Source organism: Vulpes lagopus, chromosome 5 (assembly GCF_018345385.1).
Source record: "Vulpes lagopus strain Blue_001 chromosome 5, ASM1834538v1, whole genome shotgun sequence".
NCBI lineage: Eukaryota > Metazoa > Chordata > Mammalia > Carnivora > Canidae > Vulpes > Vulpes lagopus.
The window spans coordinates 70,352,163-70,369,920 of NC_054828.1; the positions used below are offsets into that span (position 1 = coordinate 70,352,163).

The 17,758-nt window shown below is 46.3% G+C and overlaps 1 protein-coding gene across 1 annotated transcript in view; it reads left to right on the plus strand.

The window, feature by feature from the left end:
- RAP1A (RAP1A, member of RAS oncogene family) overlaps positions 1 to 5,799 on the plus strand; it is a 63,260-nt gene extending 57,461 nt beyond the window's left edge. Inside the window, exons 7-8 of the mRNA XM_041754531.1 lie at positions 1,920 to 2,035; positions 5,114 to 5,799. Coding sequence (XP_041610465.1) covers positions 1,920 to 2,006 — 87 coding nt within the window. The 3' untranslated portion in view covers positions 2,007 to 2,035; positions 5,114 to 5,799. The remainder of the gene's footprint in view (positions 1 to 1,919; positions 2,036 to 5,113) is intronic.
- Positions 5,800 to 17,758: the final 11,959 nt, after the last annotated feature.

The following is a 17,758-nucleotide window of genomic DNA, read 5'->3' on the forward strand; positions in this document are numbered from 1 at the left end:
CAGTAGTGGCTTTTTTTTTCTTTTTTAATAATTTAGCCTTGTAATCTTAGGATTATAAGGTAAATAGAGGTTGTTTTATCTGAGCACCATCTTAAAGAAATGTAGACCAATGATTCTTAAAATATTTTACTTTTAAAACTTACTGAAAATATGTAAGAACACTAAGAATTTGTTTACTCTTCATCCAGATTTCACCAGTTAACATTTTGTCAATGTTTACTTATCACCCTCCTTTATTCATAAATACGTTAGTATATGTACCCTTAGATCAAAGATATTTTCTTTATACAACCACAACACAATTATTAAAATCAAGTCCATGTTCAGTGCATATTCAAATTTTGTCATTTGTCCCTATGCCCCTAAAAGCTGGGACTTATGATAGACTTCTACAAAGCACTTTTATTATAGATGAGTAATAGTAAAGAGATTCTGCAATATTTGTTTCTATTCCAGGTCATTAGTATTTGCATTTCATAGCAAATAACTGAATTCTGCTGATCTGTTGTTTAATTATTCTGACACTTTGAAACATATAAACATATTGGAATTAAAATAATAATCTTTTAAATAAGTACTATTGTATTTTTCTTTGATGCTTTGCATTTCTCATTCAAAATGAATCCAGAAGATATATTAACAAATTATTTGTCACTTCAAATTGGGGTCACTTTTTCTCTTTTTCACTTTAGCCAAAACCAATATCACCAAAAGAGGCAAACAAAAATCATGCGCCTTTACATGTATCTTAAAAGGAACTTAAGTTCCTCTTAAGTATCTCTTTTGTCCTGGTCCAGTCAAAAATATATAGCATGAATATAATCATGAAGAAACATCAGACAAACCCAAATTGAAATTCTATAAAGTTACTAGCCATCCATTTTCAGAAATGACAGTGTCATGAAAGACATACTGAAGAACCAACCATTCCAGATTCTAAAAGGTTAAAGTGACAGAAAATTAAATGCAGTATGTGATCCTAGATGGACTCTTTGTGGTGGAGGGGAGCAGGAATTACTATAAAGGACATTATTGAGATAATTTACAAAATTGGAATCTGCACTGTAGATAATACAGAGTGATGTATCAGTGCTTAAATGTATTCAACTGGATAACAATAATATGGTAATGGAAGAATATCCTTGTTCTTAGGAGATACACACTCAACCATTAAGGGACCGTTATATGCAAGCTACTCTCAAATGGTTTAGAAAATAAGAGAGTGTATTTAGCAATTAATGATAAAGTACACGTGGTAAATTGTTCCTAATTGATGAACCTGTATAAAGAAAATACACAAGTCCTTGGTATTATTCTTGCAACTTCTCTGTTAAGTTTGATTTTTTTTTTTTAAGATTTATTTATTTAAGAGAGAAAGCGCATGTGCTTGTGAACAAGGGGAGGGACAGAAGGCAAGGGAGAGGGAAATAAGCAGACTCCCTGCTGAGCAGGGAGCCCATTGTGGGGCTCCATCCCAGGACTTTTAGATCATGACCTGAGCCGAAATTAAGAGTCGGGCACTTAACCAACTGAGCCACCCAGGTGCCCAAGTTTGACATTTTTAAAAAGTAGAATAAATGTGAAGATTCAATGTGAACATTAACTATTATTCCCTTAATAATTAATGTATTGAAGCATAGAAGATTCCATGAAGACTGTAACTTCACTGCCTTGTTTTTTACTACTCATTTTTTTTTTCTTGATACTGAATATCTAAGAGCAGGTGTATTTCCTTCATGGTAAATTGGTAAGTCCTGCTTTACCCTGAGAGTCACGTGGGGCTTCTAAGAAACCTGCTGTTAAAGTAGCAATATATAGATCCAAGGGCAGAATCCCATTGAACAGAACCAGGATGGTTTTGTGGAGCAAGATCTCAAATGTTTGTTGAATAAGACATTTTTTCTCTTGTTTTTATTTAGATATTTTATGACCTTGTCAGACAGATAAATAGAAAAACACCAGTGGAAAAGAAGAAGCCTAAAAAGAAATCATGTCTGCTGCTTTAGACTTACAGTAAGCAGCAGCTCTGAGCCAGGTAAGATACTGAAAGCAGAACAAATGCCGTTCTCATACTCTTATTTTGGGCTTTCCCCTGCCCTAACCACTTCCCATTTCACCTTTTGGGGTATTTCCAGGTTTCTGTATCTTGTGAACGTGATTGATATATGCCTTGTAGATATGTTCCTCTGTTGATAATTTGTCTTTCTCCCCATAAGATTGTAAGTTGCCTGAGGGCAAGGACCATGTGTGCTCATGTGTGCTTTATTCACCCTGTGTCCCTAGTGCCAAGTACAGAATGGGTTTTCAGAAAATAGTGGTTGAATAAATGGAATGCCTTCTAGGGTCATTCCTAAATTCATGCCCAATTAAAGTGAAATATGGTTTATTTGAAACAAAATGCTTAAGTGCACATTTTGATGCATTATTTAAAAATGAACACACCTGTGTGTATCAATCACAGTCTTTCCTCCCCTCAATGTAACCCTTGCTCTGATTGTTAACACAATTAGTTTTGCCTCTCTTTGAACTTAACATTAACAAAAACAGGTATTGTGTCTGGCACCTTTTAGTCAAAAATATGTTTTCCAGAATTCTCCTTATTGCATATAGTAGTTCATTTTTATGGCATGACTGTACTGGCAATATTTTTATATATTCTGCTATTGATGGACATTTGGGTTGAAGAACTGATGGGGTAATTCTGCACATTCCTGCATGAGTATGCACATGTGCATCATTTTTATTTGATAAATACCTAGGAATGAAATGGCCAGACTGTATACTATATTATATGGATAGTTTTAGTAGATACTGTTAAAAAAGTTTTTCAAGGTAGTTGTACCAGTTAACACACCTACTAGCAGCTTTATAAGTTCTGCACCCTCTCCAAAATTGGTATTGCCAGTCTTTTTAACTCAAGCCATTCTTCTGGGTATGTGGTACTATGTTATGGTAGTCATTTCCTCTTGGGTATAGGTTGGCTTTTTTGAAATGTTTTGTCTACAGGCTTCTAAGTAGTAGTTGACTTTAAGTACCATTTAAATTTTCATTAAAGTGAACCTGTTGGAGAGAAATTAGTGGCAACATTAAAGTTGCCTATCAAGTGAGAAACCAGGTGCTGAGGGACCATTTGTTTGTTTTCCTCTAATTATATATATTAAATCCCCTAAACAATTTCTACTTACCTTCATAAGCTCTATAAACTATACCATAAAGGAATATTTTTATGAAGCTGTTGTATGATGTATTTTGATGCTGGTTATGTGCATATTACTAATCTTGGTCGGGTTAGAGGAAAGTCTACTTTTACCACTGGAGAGTTGGTTACACTAAGTCTTCTAAGTCTCTTGGGTCCTTTGAGCAGATTACCTCTTCCAGAGCACCAAATTAACTAATAAGTGCTTCCTTAGAGACTTGGATGAATCTCTCTCTCCAGGGAAACAACTGAGTAATTGTACCCCCCCCCCTTTAATTTAGTCTAATTTAATTTAATTTTTTTGGTACCTCCTTTTTAAATGAAGGTCAAGGAAAATGGGCAGAAAGCATGAAACAGCATGGGGTTGCCTCTGGTTGGATTTAGGAAAGATAGTGTCTGGTCTAATGTTTGCTTTAGGCTTTTAGTGAAATCTTGATTCAATAACTATAAATCGTTAGCTCCCTGAAGATGATTATTTTAAAATTTGCTGGTGTGTTTGTTTAGGTAAGGGTGCAAAGGTAAGGAAAATAGGACTCCAGTTCCTATTCTGAACTAAATCATTTAGCTCTCTTATAAGTAACTGTCTTGTTGATGCTATTACCTTAGCTGACCCTAGTTTAATTTCCAGTTCTGTAGAAAATGTTTTAGCCTGTTTAAAGGAAGAGGTGCCATCTCCTGGCCTGTTGTGAAAATTCATTCATATACAACCTGCAGTGTGTTGTGGCTTTACCTGAGACATTAATCTTGGCCTATATCCAGAAATAAGACTTTCATCCTGGTTGTGTAAATTCTTAGGTTCTGATATGTAATTCAGCCCAACAATATATTTAATACATCACCTGAGATCTCCGTGGATGCTTGAAAATACTAAATAAGTCAGAATACTTGGCAGAGCAGAGAAATCATAGAGTGATTATAGACTGGAAGTTCCGTGTTGATCCCACTTGAAAAGTACTGGGATGGGGAATAAATTTAAATAGCTACATATATATATATATTTGAGTAAGAGTACATGAACCTTGAGGGCAGTTTATCTGACCTTATCCTTTAAGCAAGACTGTATTGAAACATGTTAATCTCTTTCCAGTATGTCCCACTTCTAAAGAGGAGAAGAGAAACTCATCTTCAGGAAATTCTTCCTTTAACCTAATTCTTTTCTGCTGAGTAATACAACTAACTTGGAGTCTTCTGCCCTTGCCTATGGGGGTCAGCTCTTTCTGTGTCGTGTTTTCGGGTCCTAACTTGGGTTAGAAGTGGTAATCCAAGGGCCACCTGCGTGGCTCAGTCCGTTAAGTGTCTGACTCTTTGTTTCGGCTCAGGTCCTGATTTCCAGGTTAGGAGATGGAGCCGCCTCCTGCCCCACCCCCCAGACAAGCCCTGTATCACGCTCCCTGCTCAGTGCCTAGTCTGCTCAAGGGTTTTTTTCTCTCTCTCTCTCTCTCTCCCTCCCCCTCTGCCCTTCCCCCCTATTTGTACTTGTTCTCTCTCTTTCTCTCTCAAATAAATAAATAAAATATATTTTTTAAAGAAGTGGTAATCTTAATATCATATAGTCCTGAAGTGGTTGGATAAGGATATTTTATGTGCAGGTATCATTTCCTTTTTGGAAAAATAAGATAATGAGATAGAAATAATTACAGTTTTCCTTTTTACAGACAGGACTGTCAGATTGTGAAATTAATAAAACCATTTTTAAATGTTTTTAAAAGTTTAAAATAGCCTTGTTACTGATAGCTGTTTGGTATAATTTCATTGTCTAGTAACAATCGGCTGAAATAATTTCTATATGATTATCTGCTTGTTCACTACCATCTTCTGACATCAAGAGATTAACTGTATATGTGTGTGTGTATATACATATGTTTGTTTATTTTTACATATGCGTATATATTTAAATATATCTATTCGATGTTCTAGATTACAGGAATGAAGAACTGTTGCCTAATTGGGAAGTGCCAGCATTCCAGACTTCAAAAATTAAATCTGAAGAGGCTTCTCCTGTTTTATATATTATGTGAAGAATTTAAATCTTATATTGGTTTGCACAAATTCCCTGGAGAAAAAAAAATTGCTCTGTGTATATCTCTTGGAAAATAAGACAATAGTATTTCTCCTTTGCAATAGCAGTTATAACAGATGTGAAAATAAATATACTTGACTCTAATATGATTATACAAAAGAGCATGGATGCATTTCAAATGTTAGATATTGCTACTATAATCAAATGATTTCATATTGACCTTTTTATCATGATTCCTCCCTGTCAAGCACTAAAAGTTGAACCATTATACTTTTATCTGTAATGATATAGATTATGAAATTTCTCCTCAAACTCATTGCAGCAGATAACTTTTTGAGTCATTGACTTCATTTTATATTTAAAAATTATGAAATATCATTCTGTCATTATATTCTAATTAAAATTGTGCATAATGCTTTGGAAAAATGGGTCTTTTATAGGAAAAAAACTGGGATAACTGATTTCTATGGCTTTCAAAGCTAAAATATATAATATACTAAACCAACTCTAATATTGCTTCTTGTGTTTTACTGTCAGATTAAATTACAGCTTTTATGGATGATTAAATTTTAGTACATTTTCATTTGGTTTTGTGTGTTTTTGTTGTTGTTTATAGATTTAAGACTTTTATTTTTTTTTTTTTTAATTAACTTTTATTGGTGTTTAATTTACCAACATACAGAAAAACACCCAGTGCTCATCCCGTCAAGTAAGACTTTTATTTTATAATGGCCACATTGTTTTAAGTGCAACTGTAGCTCCTTTCTGCCTGGTACTTACAGAACACTTGGCTTTAAACCCCTAAGTGTTTCAATCACCTAATTGGTGATTTCTTTGAGAACAGACCTCATGCTTTCTGTTCTAGATGTATTTATTCCTACTATACAGCAAACTACATCAGACTACATAGAATAGTTTTGTATATTCTCTCTTGATCTTATAGATTGTATCTTATTGAATAAAATATCCCACTGTATTATTTTTATATGTAAAAATAAGTTTAATACTGTATTAGGGGTTAACTTTACTATTTCAAATCTTCCACAGCTTGTAATTTCACCAAGGGAATCCTTTGGTCATTGTTAATTTGTTGGGTGTAAGCCCACCAACGAAATGTTATGTAAAAAATTTTCAAACTTACTTTATAATAGATTGAAGAATTTGAGAGAAGTGAGAAAAAGTGAAAAAGTGTATAAAGAATGTGTTGGTTACTTTTGCTTCAACTATGTATGAAGTAGTATGGTAGACATAGTATGGAAAAGATTGCTAAGTTAAAATTGTAGCTGGCTATTCAGTGGTGCTTTCTTTTCCTTCCCAGTTGTTTTTCTTTACAAAGATGGCGCTTAATGAGGACATGGATCTGGGGTATCGATGTGACTTACATGTTCTCCATAGAGGTAGAGCAGAACAGCTTGTCGGCCAGTTGAGTGCTGGCAATGGAAAGAAACAAGCTGAGAAAACCCTGTGCCTTGTCCCTGAATACTGAAAAGGAGACTAGTCCTAGAAAGTCTACATCACTGCTCAGGGATCTAGATATTGTCTCATTGCAACTAGGTGTGAAGTAGTGTTCATGCCTTGCTGAGACTTTCCAGGAATGTGGTCAGGCCATCGGTTACTAAATTGAGATGTAGGAATAAGATTTCAAATGTAAGCTCTGACCAACCTGAGAAAATGTTAAAATATTGTTAAAAAAAATTGGAAATTGTATTCTTTTGAGTATTTTTTTGAGTTTCTAATAAATTTAGTTAACTAATACTTTCCTTCTACTGATCCAGTTACACATATGTCTGGGATTGAGGGGCCAAAAATCTAATAAATGCAACAATTTTTTTAAATTAAAATAAGTAAGTGAAGCATTAAGGCCAGTCCAGGTCAAGGTGGCATATTTTAAGGTCCTCTACAGCCATTCTGCTTGAAAACTCACCTCTCAGACATTCCTTTGGACTTAAAGTCATAGACAAACATCACACATTAGTAAAAGTTGCTAAATATTACCTGTTACATCTGTGACATAGGCTGTGTGGTTACTTGCCAGATAGGTTAGAAATCATTAAATAACAGTAACTCCCAAGTTACAATATGATGGATTAACAGCATCAATTTGTCCTCAGTTTGAGAGCATGATGGGGAGAATGACAGTGCTGGATTCCTTTGTCATGTCTCACACAATCCACTTGGGATACAGCAGAAATGTGAAGAGACACGCCCTGTGGGGCACAGCAGTATGCAGGGCAGGACCTACTGAAGTCAGGGAGATGCATTACTATCCCAAGGAAATCTGCCACTGCTGAGGGAGGTGGAAAGGTGGCCTGTCAGAAAGGGAGGTGGGCCTGCTTCCATTGATCCCTGTGTGGATTCTGTAGTCTTGGCTCCAGAGGGGAGCATGCCCAAAAATAACATGTATTTGATGTATTTTTTATGGCTGAAAAGTCCAAAAGCTCTCAAGGATATGATATATGAACCTCATACTATATGATAAATATCTAAGAACTGACACCATGTTCATATCTGTGACGCTTTAAGTATATGTGACCTAGAATTTAAAGGAGGCTTGATGTCACAGTTGATAATTCTTTTCCCCACTAAAACACAGATGACTTTAATGGCTTACTAGTCGTGCCCCAAACAACCTAGTTTTAGAGACTAACAGTAAATACGCAAGTTATGATTTTAGCCTCCATCAGGGGGAGCTTTGGTACCAGTCAAATACTTCTACTGGTATTTAAGGAATAGGATGGAGCCAGTCCATCTGTTCTTATGAATAAACACTGCTTGCTTCACAAAGAGGCATAAAGGCCTTTCCTCAAAAGTTTGCAATCTACCGGGCAGGAAAGATAGGTAAGAAGTTCATCAGAGGTATGAAAATACTGTAATTTATTAAACTGTGGGCACAGAGTTCTCTTAGGAATGTTTGGAGAAATACGGGTGTTGGTCTGTTACTCTTTCCCATACAGCTTTAAATCTTCTCTTCCTGGCCTCTTGATCTGCCATCATAACTGACCACCTTTTACCCCTCAGTGAGACAGTCCGTTTCTTTGAAGTTAGAATGTACTTGGGAAAAGTTAGTCCTTGGGAAGGTCCTAGTCTTTATTACCAGCATTATTAAGACAGGTTATGTGGGCTGGAGCTAGTTCTCTCCACATAGGAACATTCTTTATTATCTGGACCTGCCCAGTTTCAAATATTTTGTCTCATTTTCCTCATTAGGTACACATACATTTGTCAGTTCATGTATCTGATTTGTTTTTAGGATTGAGGAACAGAAAGAAGGATTACCTCACTGTTTTCCTTGGTAAGCAGTCACAGTAGAATGCTAAAAGACATAAAATACGCTCTTATATGTATGTGGTGAAACCGAAGTGTGAAGAGATTGCCTGGTATTTGAAGGAGGAAAATAGCTCATAAAATAACCTTTTGTTTTATTTGGGTCTTGTATTTATTTAAGGTGCTACTTAAATGTGTATTAAAATAGCCCTCCTTGACTCAGCCCCCAACTTAAAAGGGCAGAGTTGTTTGGGTACTTATCTAGGATCTGGAAAAATCCCATCTTGTACAGGGAAGGAAATGAATGTGAGCTTTGAGGTAGTCTAACCACCAAGCTTTTAGTATTTCTATCCCACCAAAAAGGAAAAAAATGCAAGGTATTCTTGGAAACATAGTACAGATATTACATTGAATATGTTTTTTTTTTCTTTACTGCAGTTTCCTCTTGGGCTTGCTGAATGCTCAGTCCATTTATTTAATGCCACGTCTTGCTAAAATATTCTTGTTGAGAACAGCTGGAGACTTTGAACTGGATGCCTAGTTCTGTTTTCAGGGAAGGCAACATGGATTCTGCTTTGCAGACCTTAAGAAGAGCTTTGAAAGGAAATTGGGATATAGTTCTCTGGCTTTTCAAGAAGAAGCCTCATGTGGTTCTGGGCTTAAGGTATGACATACATTTCCTGCTAATTGCTTCTCTTAAGAAGCATGGGCAGAGCTGTTCCTCTTGAGGAAAAACCTTAATAAACTTTCTTGTTTGTTTGTTTTTTTTTTAAGATTTTATTTATTCATGAGAGAGACAGAGGCAGAGACACAGGGAGAAGGAGAAGCAGGCTCCCTGCAGGGAGCCCGATGCAGGACTCCATCCCAGGTCTCCAGGATCACACCCTGGGCTGAAGGCGGGGCCAAACCGCTGAGCTGAAGCTGCCCAAACCTTGTTTTAAGCAGTGATATGACTCTTATTTTGAGCAGTTGTTTTATATTTATATATATATATATTTTTTTTTAAATATATTTTATATATTTTTTATTTTTTATTTATTTATTTTTATTTTTTATTTATTTTTTTTTTTTTGGTAAAGCTTAACCATGCACAAGTTCTTGTGCTTACTTTTAACCACATAAAAATTCTTGTAGGGCATAGAAAGCAGATGATCCTTAGAGGCCCTTCAGTAAATAGATGTGTCTGCTCTATGCCCTGTGCTTATCTGTACATTGGGGATAGAGCAGTGAATAATACAAAATAAAATTTTTTCTCTCGTGGAATCTTTGGCAGAGACAGGAAATGTTGCACACAGGCGTGTGCATATGTGTGCACAATGAAGAGTGCTGTGGAGAAGAGTTAAGAGGATAGGAGTGCTGGGTGGAGAGAATGTTGCCTAAGTTGCTGTTTGCATAAATATCTGAAATGTGCAGCCCACACAACTACCTTCTGTGGCTTGGAAAGGGTCTGCAAATGCCATGAAGTAGACGTGTGCCTACATGTTGAAGCATTGGCTGCCTGGGGTCCACAGAAGGGACTTCAACAAAGGGTAGAGAGAACATGATCTGACTCAACCTCTCATCAGGATACTAGGGCTGCTGAGTTGAGAATAGCGTGTCGAGGGGCAAGGGTGGAAACAGAGACTGGTTAGGAGAAAGAGCCAGCAGAACCTCCCGACTCGAGCGTGAGAGCAGTCAAAGATGACTCCCAAGATTTTTTGCCAGTAATCAAGATAGCAAAGATTATGGCAGGAGCAAGTCCAGGGGTTCCATCTTGGACATACCAAGGGTCAGGAATGGGTTGGGTTCTAGACTTGCACCGAAGGTGTCTGGCAGTGTCTGGAATTGAGATGAAGAGATCTCGACGGGAGATTCACAGTGAACATTGAAGAACGTGGGACTGAGTAGGACCCCTAGTGTTGGTTGTAGATAGAGAAGTCCAGGGACTCGATCACCAGGTTGGGAGGTAGAGAGGAATTGGCAAAGGAGAACATGAAGCTCACTCTGGTGACTTCGATGGACGTCAGTGGAAGGGTAAGGGGCACTGGAGACATGAGGTGTGGGCATGTGTGGGTGCTCTAATGGGAGTGGACCACCCAGGAGGCCTGCGAGATGGAATCCTAGCATTCAGCACAGGGGCTGAGCTGGAGAGCAGCGGCTGAGGAAAGGCAGTGGTGGAGTTGTAGAAACTGGGAGGGCACAAAAACCTCCTAAGAAGCACCGTAAAGAGGTGTGGTACAGAGTAGTAGGGGCGGAGGGACCAATACTTTCTGCTCTGGGAGAGCCCAAGTGCTTCAGGGACAGGAGCTCCAACTAAGCCTTAGGGGATCGAATTTCGGCAGGGGAGAGTGGGGAAGAGTGTCACGGGTGGATTTGCAGAAAACGGGAGCAAGAAGTTGGCATTAGTGTGGGAGTGATGGGCCAGGGAGTGGTGTGGGGCCCCCCTGCGGCAGGCCTGGAAACAGTGAGTGTGTGGTCAGGTGAGCTAGGAGTGCAGGGCCTGCCGCTCACCCGGGGCCACAGAGAAAGTCTGGATGGGGACATTGCAGAAGGGATCAAAGACGGGTGCAGGGGTGACTCCCCGTGGATCATGGTCTTTCCAGTCTTCATGTCCCCCTTTTTTTTTTTTAAATTTTTATTTATTTATGATAGTCACACACACACAGAGAGAGAGAGAGAGGCAGAGACATAGGCAGAGGGAGAAGCAGGCTCCATGCACCGGGAGCCCGATGTGGGATTCGATTCCGGGTCTCCAGGATCGCGCCCTGGGCCAAAGGCAAGCACCAAACCGCTGTGCCACCCAGGGATCCCTTCATGTCCCCCTTTATCTTTTTTTTTTTTTTTTTTTTTATGTCCCCCTTTATCTAATGAAGATGATCTGAGTCCATGGTCACCATCATCCTCAAACCAAAGCTCAGTTTAGAAGGGAGCCAGCCTTAATACTCCAGCGCCCAAAGGTGCTAGAAAGGATAGAGGTGAGAAATCTTTGTTCACTCCCTGCTCTGCTTTACCTGACACAGTTCTGCTCCCCTTAGACCTCTGGCACCTCGAGAGCACACGGCAACCTCCCAAGTTTTCTTCTCCCGGCTCTCAACTTTGCAGTGTGACAGCAGCCTCTGGCCCCCAGCCATCCCCGGGCATCCACCGTGGTGATTGGGGAGTCTCCTAAGGGGGCTTCAGTCCACCCTGTTGGACAGCTGCCAGCTTTCCCATCAAGGTCCATCATCCAGGCCTTCCCTCATCAGGGGGAAGAAAGGCACAGGCCACACTGTAGCCCCTTGCATCACCAGTGTCCCCAGTCGGGTGGGTGGCCACTGAGACTAAGGGGATGCTAACTAAGCACACACCCCTTCCCACTAGGGCAAACAGGCCTTTTCGGGGGAGGGGAGGCTACATCTGGCAAAGTTTATGGGAGATACTTGATCCCCACACTCCCCACAGGGTCCCAAGGCCAGAGGATGTGGATTCTTTGGGCCCTTGAAATCTCTGATGCAGAGCGTAACCCCTTATTTTCTTCCCCTTGCCATATAAATGGACTTAATAGATGCTCTGGAACCTCAGACCAGAGAGTCTAAGGCCCGTCTAAGCCCTTCTGGCCCAGTGCTCTCTGGGACAGTGAGCAGGTTCCTGGCTTCAAGTGAGTGCTCACACGAAGGTTCCCAGCCTGAGGCCATGTAGGGATCCTGGTGCTATACTTGGAGGAATCTCTGTTGCTTTATCTTCAAAAAAATTGTGCCTGATACTGTCCTCTTTCCCACCACTTGTTCACAAATGGCCACAAATGCCGCGGTGAGGGCAGCTCCGTCGCTACCAAACAATTCCTGGAGTGTGGCCAGGAGCAGGCTGGGTAGGGAGTCTGAACACCCAATTCGTGACTTCCTTCCCGTTACCCCGCCCAGGCCGACCCTTCACAGTCACAGTCGGGAAGGAGAGGTGAGCAGACTCAATGTCCCCAAGAGAGGTGGTGGTCCCTGGCCATGCAGGTCAGGAAACACTCCTGGGGAGGGTCAGCCGTCAGCACCCAACTGGACAAGGACACAAGCCAGGTCACCAAGGCCAGTGGAGACAGAGCAGGCAGAAACAGGGACAATTTGGAGGCCAGGGGAGAGCGATGGGGACCCATTTGAGACGGAGCAGGCCTGGGAGAGCAGGGGCGGCAGTGGCCATCTGAGGACCCAAGGTCTGGGCAGCCTGATGACACTGAGGCATGAGAACAGAACCGGCCTGGGAGGCTAGGATGGCGACGCCAAAGGGACAGGTGGCAGACAGAGACTGCACGACAGCTTGGTGACGGGCTAGGAACAGGGTTTGTTGGCTGTCCTGACGGTGGGCCTGGGAGCAGCTGGGGTGGCCCTGACCACGGCCTTCCTGGCTCAGGGGCCCAGCAACTAGAGGTCACAGTCACCCCCAGAGCCCTGTGCTCAGTGCTGGAGATACGGACATGGTGAGTTGTGGAGCCCTTGCCACCCCAGAGGTGCCCCTGCTTACAGAGGAAGACCTGTGGTTGGGCCTACAGGTGCAAGGCCCAGGGAGGGCCTCACAGAGGAGGTGCCCTTTAACCAGCCCTGAAAGCCCAATAAGTAGCCAGTCTGAGGCCACGGGAAACCTGGGGTCTCTGAGAATAGCTAACGGAAAGACCTCGAGGCCAAAAGGCCAGGCCTGGAGCCTTGGGTGCACCTCCCTGGAGGCTGTAGGAGCAGCTGACGGCTGACGGGGCAGGCCAGGCCAGGTGAGAGGAGTCCCAGTGCCTTGAAGACATTGCCTCCCCTCCCTGCTTGCCCCATGGGCAGCATTTCCTGGAGGCTGCAGCCTGGAGGAGGTGAGCAGAGTAAGGGCAGAGCCACTAACAGGAGGACAGAACCTGACCTTCCCTGGAGGAAGACACCTTCCCCCACAAGCAGTGCAGCTGTGGGGGAGGGGCAGTGGCACCTGCTGGGTCGGAACCAGAACTTCCCCTCCGCAAGCAGGTGGAGGCTGCTGGGCGGCAGGGAGAGGGGTAGGGGCAGGGAGAAGGGTGGTGGGGGGCAGCCCGGAGCTGGGCAGCAGAGGTGGAGACCCAGAGCATGCAGGAGGTGACTTCTGGAAAATGTCCCATAGGTCCTGGGAATGGGTCAGTCAAGCCTGGAGGGGGGGGGGGGAAGTTGCAGATCCAGAGAGAACGGGCTCTGTGGGGTGGAAGCCTGAGGCCCTGGTAGCAGAGATCTGCCCCCTCCTGCCCCCTCCTGCTCTCCCCACCCCCCCTTGTCGCCTCCTGTTGCCCCTGCCCCCTCCTGCCCCCATGTACTCCCCCCTGCTCCCCTCGCACCCCCAGTTCCCCCGCCCCCCACCACCTCCTGCTCCCCCTGCTCCCTCCCACCGCCACCCATCTCCCCCCTTGCCCCCTCCTGCACCCAAGATCACAGTCCCCTGCCAGACAGTTGCCCCAAGCACTGTGGTGCCAGGGGGCTCCCCCCTCAGTGCCACACAGAGGCCTCTCTGACAGGGGACACAGGGGCCTTCAGAGGGACCGGGTGGAGGTGGTAGCGGGGCCAGCAGGAGGCAGACAAGGTGGGGGAGTTGGCGGGGGGGGGGGGGGGGGGGGGGGGGGGGGGGGGGGGAGTGTGACTGCCTCCAGGATGCCTGGCCGGCTCAGTCAGTGGAGCCTGCGACTCTGATCCCAGAGTCCTGAGTCCAAGCCTCACATCAGGTGTAAAGATTAGTTTAAGAAAAAGAATAAAGCAAAATAAAACCAGTACCCAGGGGGTGCCTACAGTCTGAGGTCCTCAAGGGGCACCTGAGCCATGAGACCCCCTGTGAGGGGCAGTCAGGGCACCTCCCACCCCATGGGGGTGGGGGTGGGGTGCACCCTAGTAGGACAGCCACGAGCACCTTTAGGCTGTCAGTCCCCAGGGTGACTGGGGGAGGTCGGGGGTGAGGTGCAGGGCGTATGGGGGACTGCAGTGACCAAGGACCTTAGGAGCAGAGAGCAGAGCAGGGAGGGCTGGACTGTCCCTGAAGCCTCACAACCTGGCTCATCTGACTCTCCAGGCCCTGCCGGGAGTGTGCAGGGCCTGCAGGGTGGCAAGAGGACTGCTGGGTGTGGGAGGGGTGGCAGGGCCACCTGGAGCACATCCTCGGCCACTGGGGTCCTCAGGCGTCATCTCTGAGCTCGGCCCCCCTGCTGCCTTCTCCCCCCACGCCACGTCATCCTCCATAAGAAAGTGTCAATTGTTTGCCATTTGGCAAATAACAGCCCAGCTGGGTTACATGTTCACAATGTACAAAACACCAGAGGGGAGACAGTAGAGACACCTGCTGTCTTCCCTGATCCCAGCCCCAGTCCAGGGAGCCCATCCAGCCAGTATACATTTTTTGTTTTTAACAGAGGAGGAAGAACTCAAGCTCCAATGAAAGTTTATATTGTTTTTTTTTTCCCCCTCGTGGTTTTGCTCTGGTTCACAGGGTCAGTGCCTGAACTGAAGGTCTGAGGCGCCCTGGAGAGCTTTTGCTGTGTTCTAGACTGTGTGCATTATATCCTTTGAATCTTCAGAGCCTTGCCTTGTCCCCATGTCAGAGACCAGAAAACCGAGGAGTGCAGAGGTCAAGCAGCATACTGGAGCTGGCAGGGACAGAAAGGGGTCTCACATCCTGTTTGACTCCAGATCCCGTGCTCATTCCATGGTCCTGGCAGGAGTGCCTTACCTGCTCCGGGTGGGGAAGGGGGAGGTGTCCCGCGGTGCACTGAAAGCCAGACCCCTGCCACCCAAAGGCACCCAAAGGCACCCAAAGGCAGAGCTGTGGAGGCCCTGCAGGAAGTGCTGCAACCTGAGCAAGACTGGGGTGCATTCCCGAATAGGGAGCAAGGGGAATGTGGTGGGGACGAAGCCCAACCGGGCCTCCATTCCTCTGGGCAAGTCCAGGTTGGGCTCAACCTGAGGGGTGGGTGCCAGGGACGCGCTCCTGGCGGGGTGCGGGTGTGGGGGGCTCCACGCAGCGAGGGTAGTGAAGGCGCCCCGCTTACCTGCGTGTCCTGATTGGCCGGAGAGTGAGCCCCAGGGGCCAAGTGAGCCATCCGTTCCCCTCTGCCTCCTCCGCCTTCCGCAGCCCCGCCCCTGCGCTCCCCCGCAACACCTGGGCCGGGGCGAGGTCGCAGCGCCCAGGGGGACCCGGGGCACCACCCCCGCCGCGCAGGGATCATCCCATTCATCAGCCGCGCGTGGTTCATAGGGGAGGGGGCAGGTTTTGTTGTCGTTCCTCTTGACTTGGCTTCTGGAGCAGACGAGGCTACTCTGCGCAGCGCGGCGAAGCACGAGGCCGGGAGCCATCCGGTCGCTTCTCCCGATGTCTCCGCGGGAAGGGCCAGTCCCGGCAGCCGCCCCGGGCGGGATGCGGAGGGGTCGGAGCGTGTGGGCTGTGGCCTGTGCCTTCCGTGGGCAGATGGCGCTCCTCAGGCTTTGCTCCGCCCCGGGAAGGCGAGTGTCCCCTCCCTCGAGTCCCTCTGGCGGCTGGCACCGGACCCCTAGCGCTGGGAACCCCTTGGCCTTGCTGTCCGTAACCCCCGCCGAGCGCTCTGCCCCCGGGAGGAGTTCCTGGAGGGAGCTGCTGGGGGCGGCACACAAAACACAGGGTCCGGGTGGGTGGCGGGGGTGGAGTGGGGGGAGTGGCGGGCTCGCGTCCCGGTGGGATCGTTCCCCACTGGGATCTGGCGACTGCACCACCTCTCTCACATGCACACATGCACAGCACCGCCACCTCCCTCCACCAGCACCGCCACCACCAGCAGCACCGCCACCACCAGCAGCACCAGCACCAGCACCAGCACCGTGGCAGCCGAAGCCAACGGGCCTCCACCCAGCACTGAAGCATCACCACGCCCTCCCTGGGGCGACAGAGGATGAGCAGGAGCTTGCTCCTCCAGAAAGGGCTGGCTCAGTCGGCAAACTCCGGGGAGGGCAGGAAGGCTGTTTTGCAGCCAGCCAATCCTGTTTCAAATCTTGTTCTTGCATGAGTCAGCAGGCTGATCTGGGCAGCCCTTAGGACCCCTATGAACCTCCACTGATCCACCAGGAAGACAACCCTTTCTAGGGTCAATCTAGAAAGGCCTGTTTTGCACTCTGCCCGGCAAATAGCAAGCACTGAATAAATAAATTTAGCACCTTCCTTCGTGTGGCTCCCACCACCAAAGCATGAAACATCCACCATTTGGCGGAGGGGGGTCTGAGAGTGATGGAAGCCTCCTCCCTCCTCCAGCTTGGTCTCCAGGGCTCTGGAAGGCACAAAGAGCCTTCCTTGGGATTATTCTCCTCCAATTTGCCCTTAATGCTCTGAGGGCAGGAAGGCGGCCGCACCTAACCCCACCCCCATCAGGCAGAGGGGAGCTCAGTGGGGAGGGGGGGAGTGGCAACGGGGTGATCTGGCCCCCAGGGGGACCCAGTGTCTGTCCCCAGCCAGCAGCCGGCAGCGCAGGTGGGGCGGGAGGGCCATGCGCTATAGGGCAGAGCCACCGCTGGCCCTTCCCTCCCCACCAGTTGGGGTCCGGTCTCCCAGGAGGTGCCTCCATGCCCCATGGGGAGTTGGGCACCTAAAAATGCGTGCGTGCCTCTGAGGGGCACCCCTTCCCTCTGGGGGACCCCCGCCTGCTGTGTCTTGGGGGCGGGAGCCAGGGAAGGGGCATGGGGGTGGGGATGCTGCTATCCTTGGTCTGGGGCTCCAGGCCTGCCCCCTGCCGCCCTGCCCTCCTGTTTCCTGCCCACAGGTGGCACATCCAGGCGGCCTCAGCCTCGTTGGCTGGAAGACAGGGAAACATCTGCCTTACTTGCTTCCTCAAGAGGTGGCAATGGCTAGAAAAGGGCTTTCCAGCATTTAAAGTGTTATACAGGGCAGCCCGGGTGGCTCAGTGGTTTAGTGCCACCTTCAGCCCAGGCCGTGATCCTGGGGACCTGGGATGGAGTCCCCTTATTGGCTCCCTGCATGGAGCCTGCTTCTCCCTTTGCCTGTGTCTCTGCCTCTCTCTTTGTGTGTGTCTCTCATGAATAAATTGATAAAATCTTTAAAGACAAACAATAACAAAAAAAAGTGCTGTACACATATCTTTCCTGTGCCTTTGAAAGATCCAGGGCCATCTCTAGGTCCCCGCAGGTCCACTCCGCCCATTTTTCAGGCCCGGGTGTGGCCGGAATCTTGAAGGCAACAGGGAGAGGTGGGATGGGGAAGGCTCCTCTCTCCTGCTCCTAATCCGGGGAGGGCTGGTGTTGCACGCCTGTGCCTGGAGCGGTGCTTTGCCAAGGAGCCCACGGTGATGAGGTTGGGGATGACAGAGA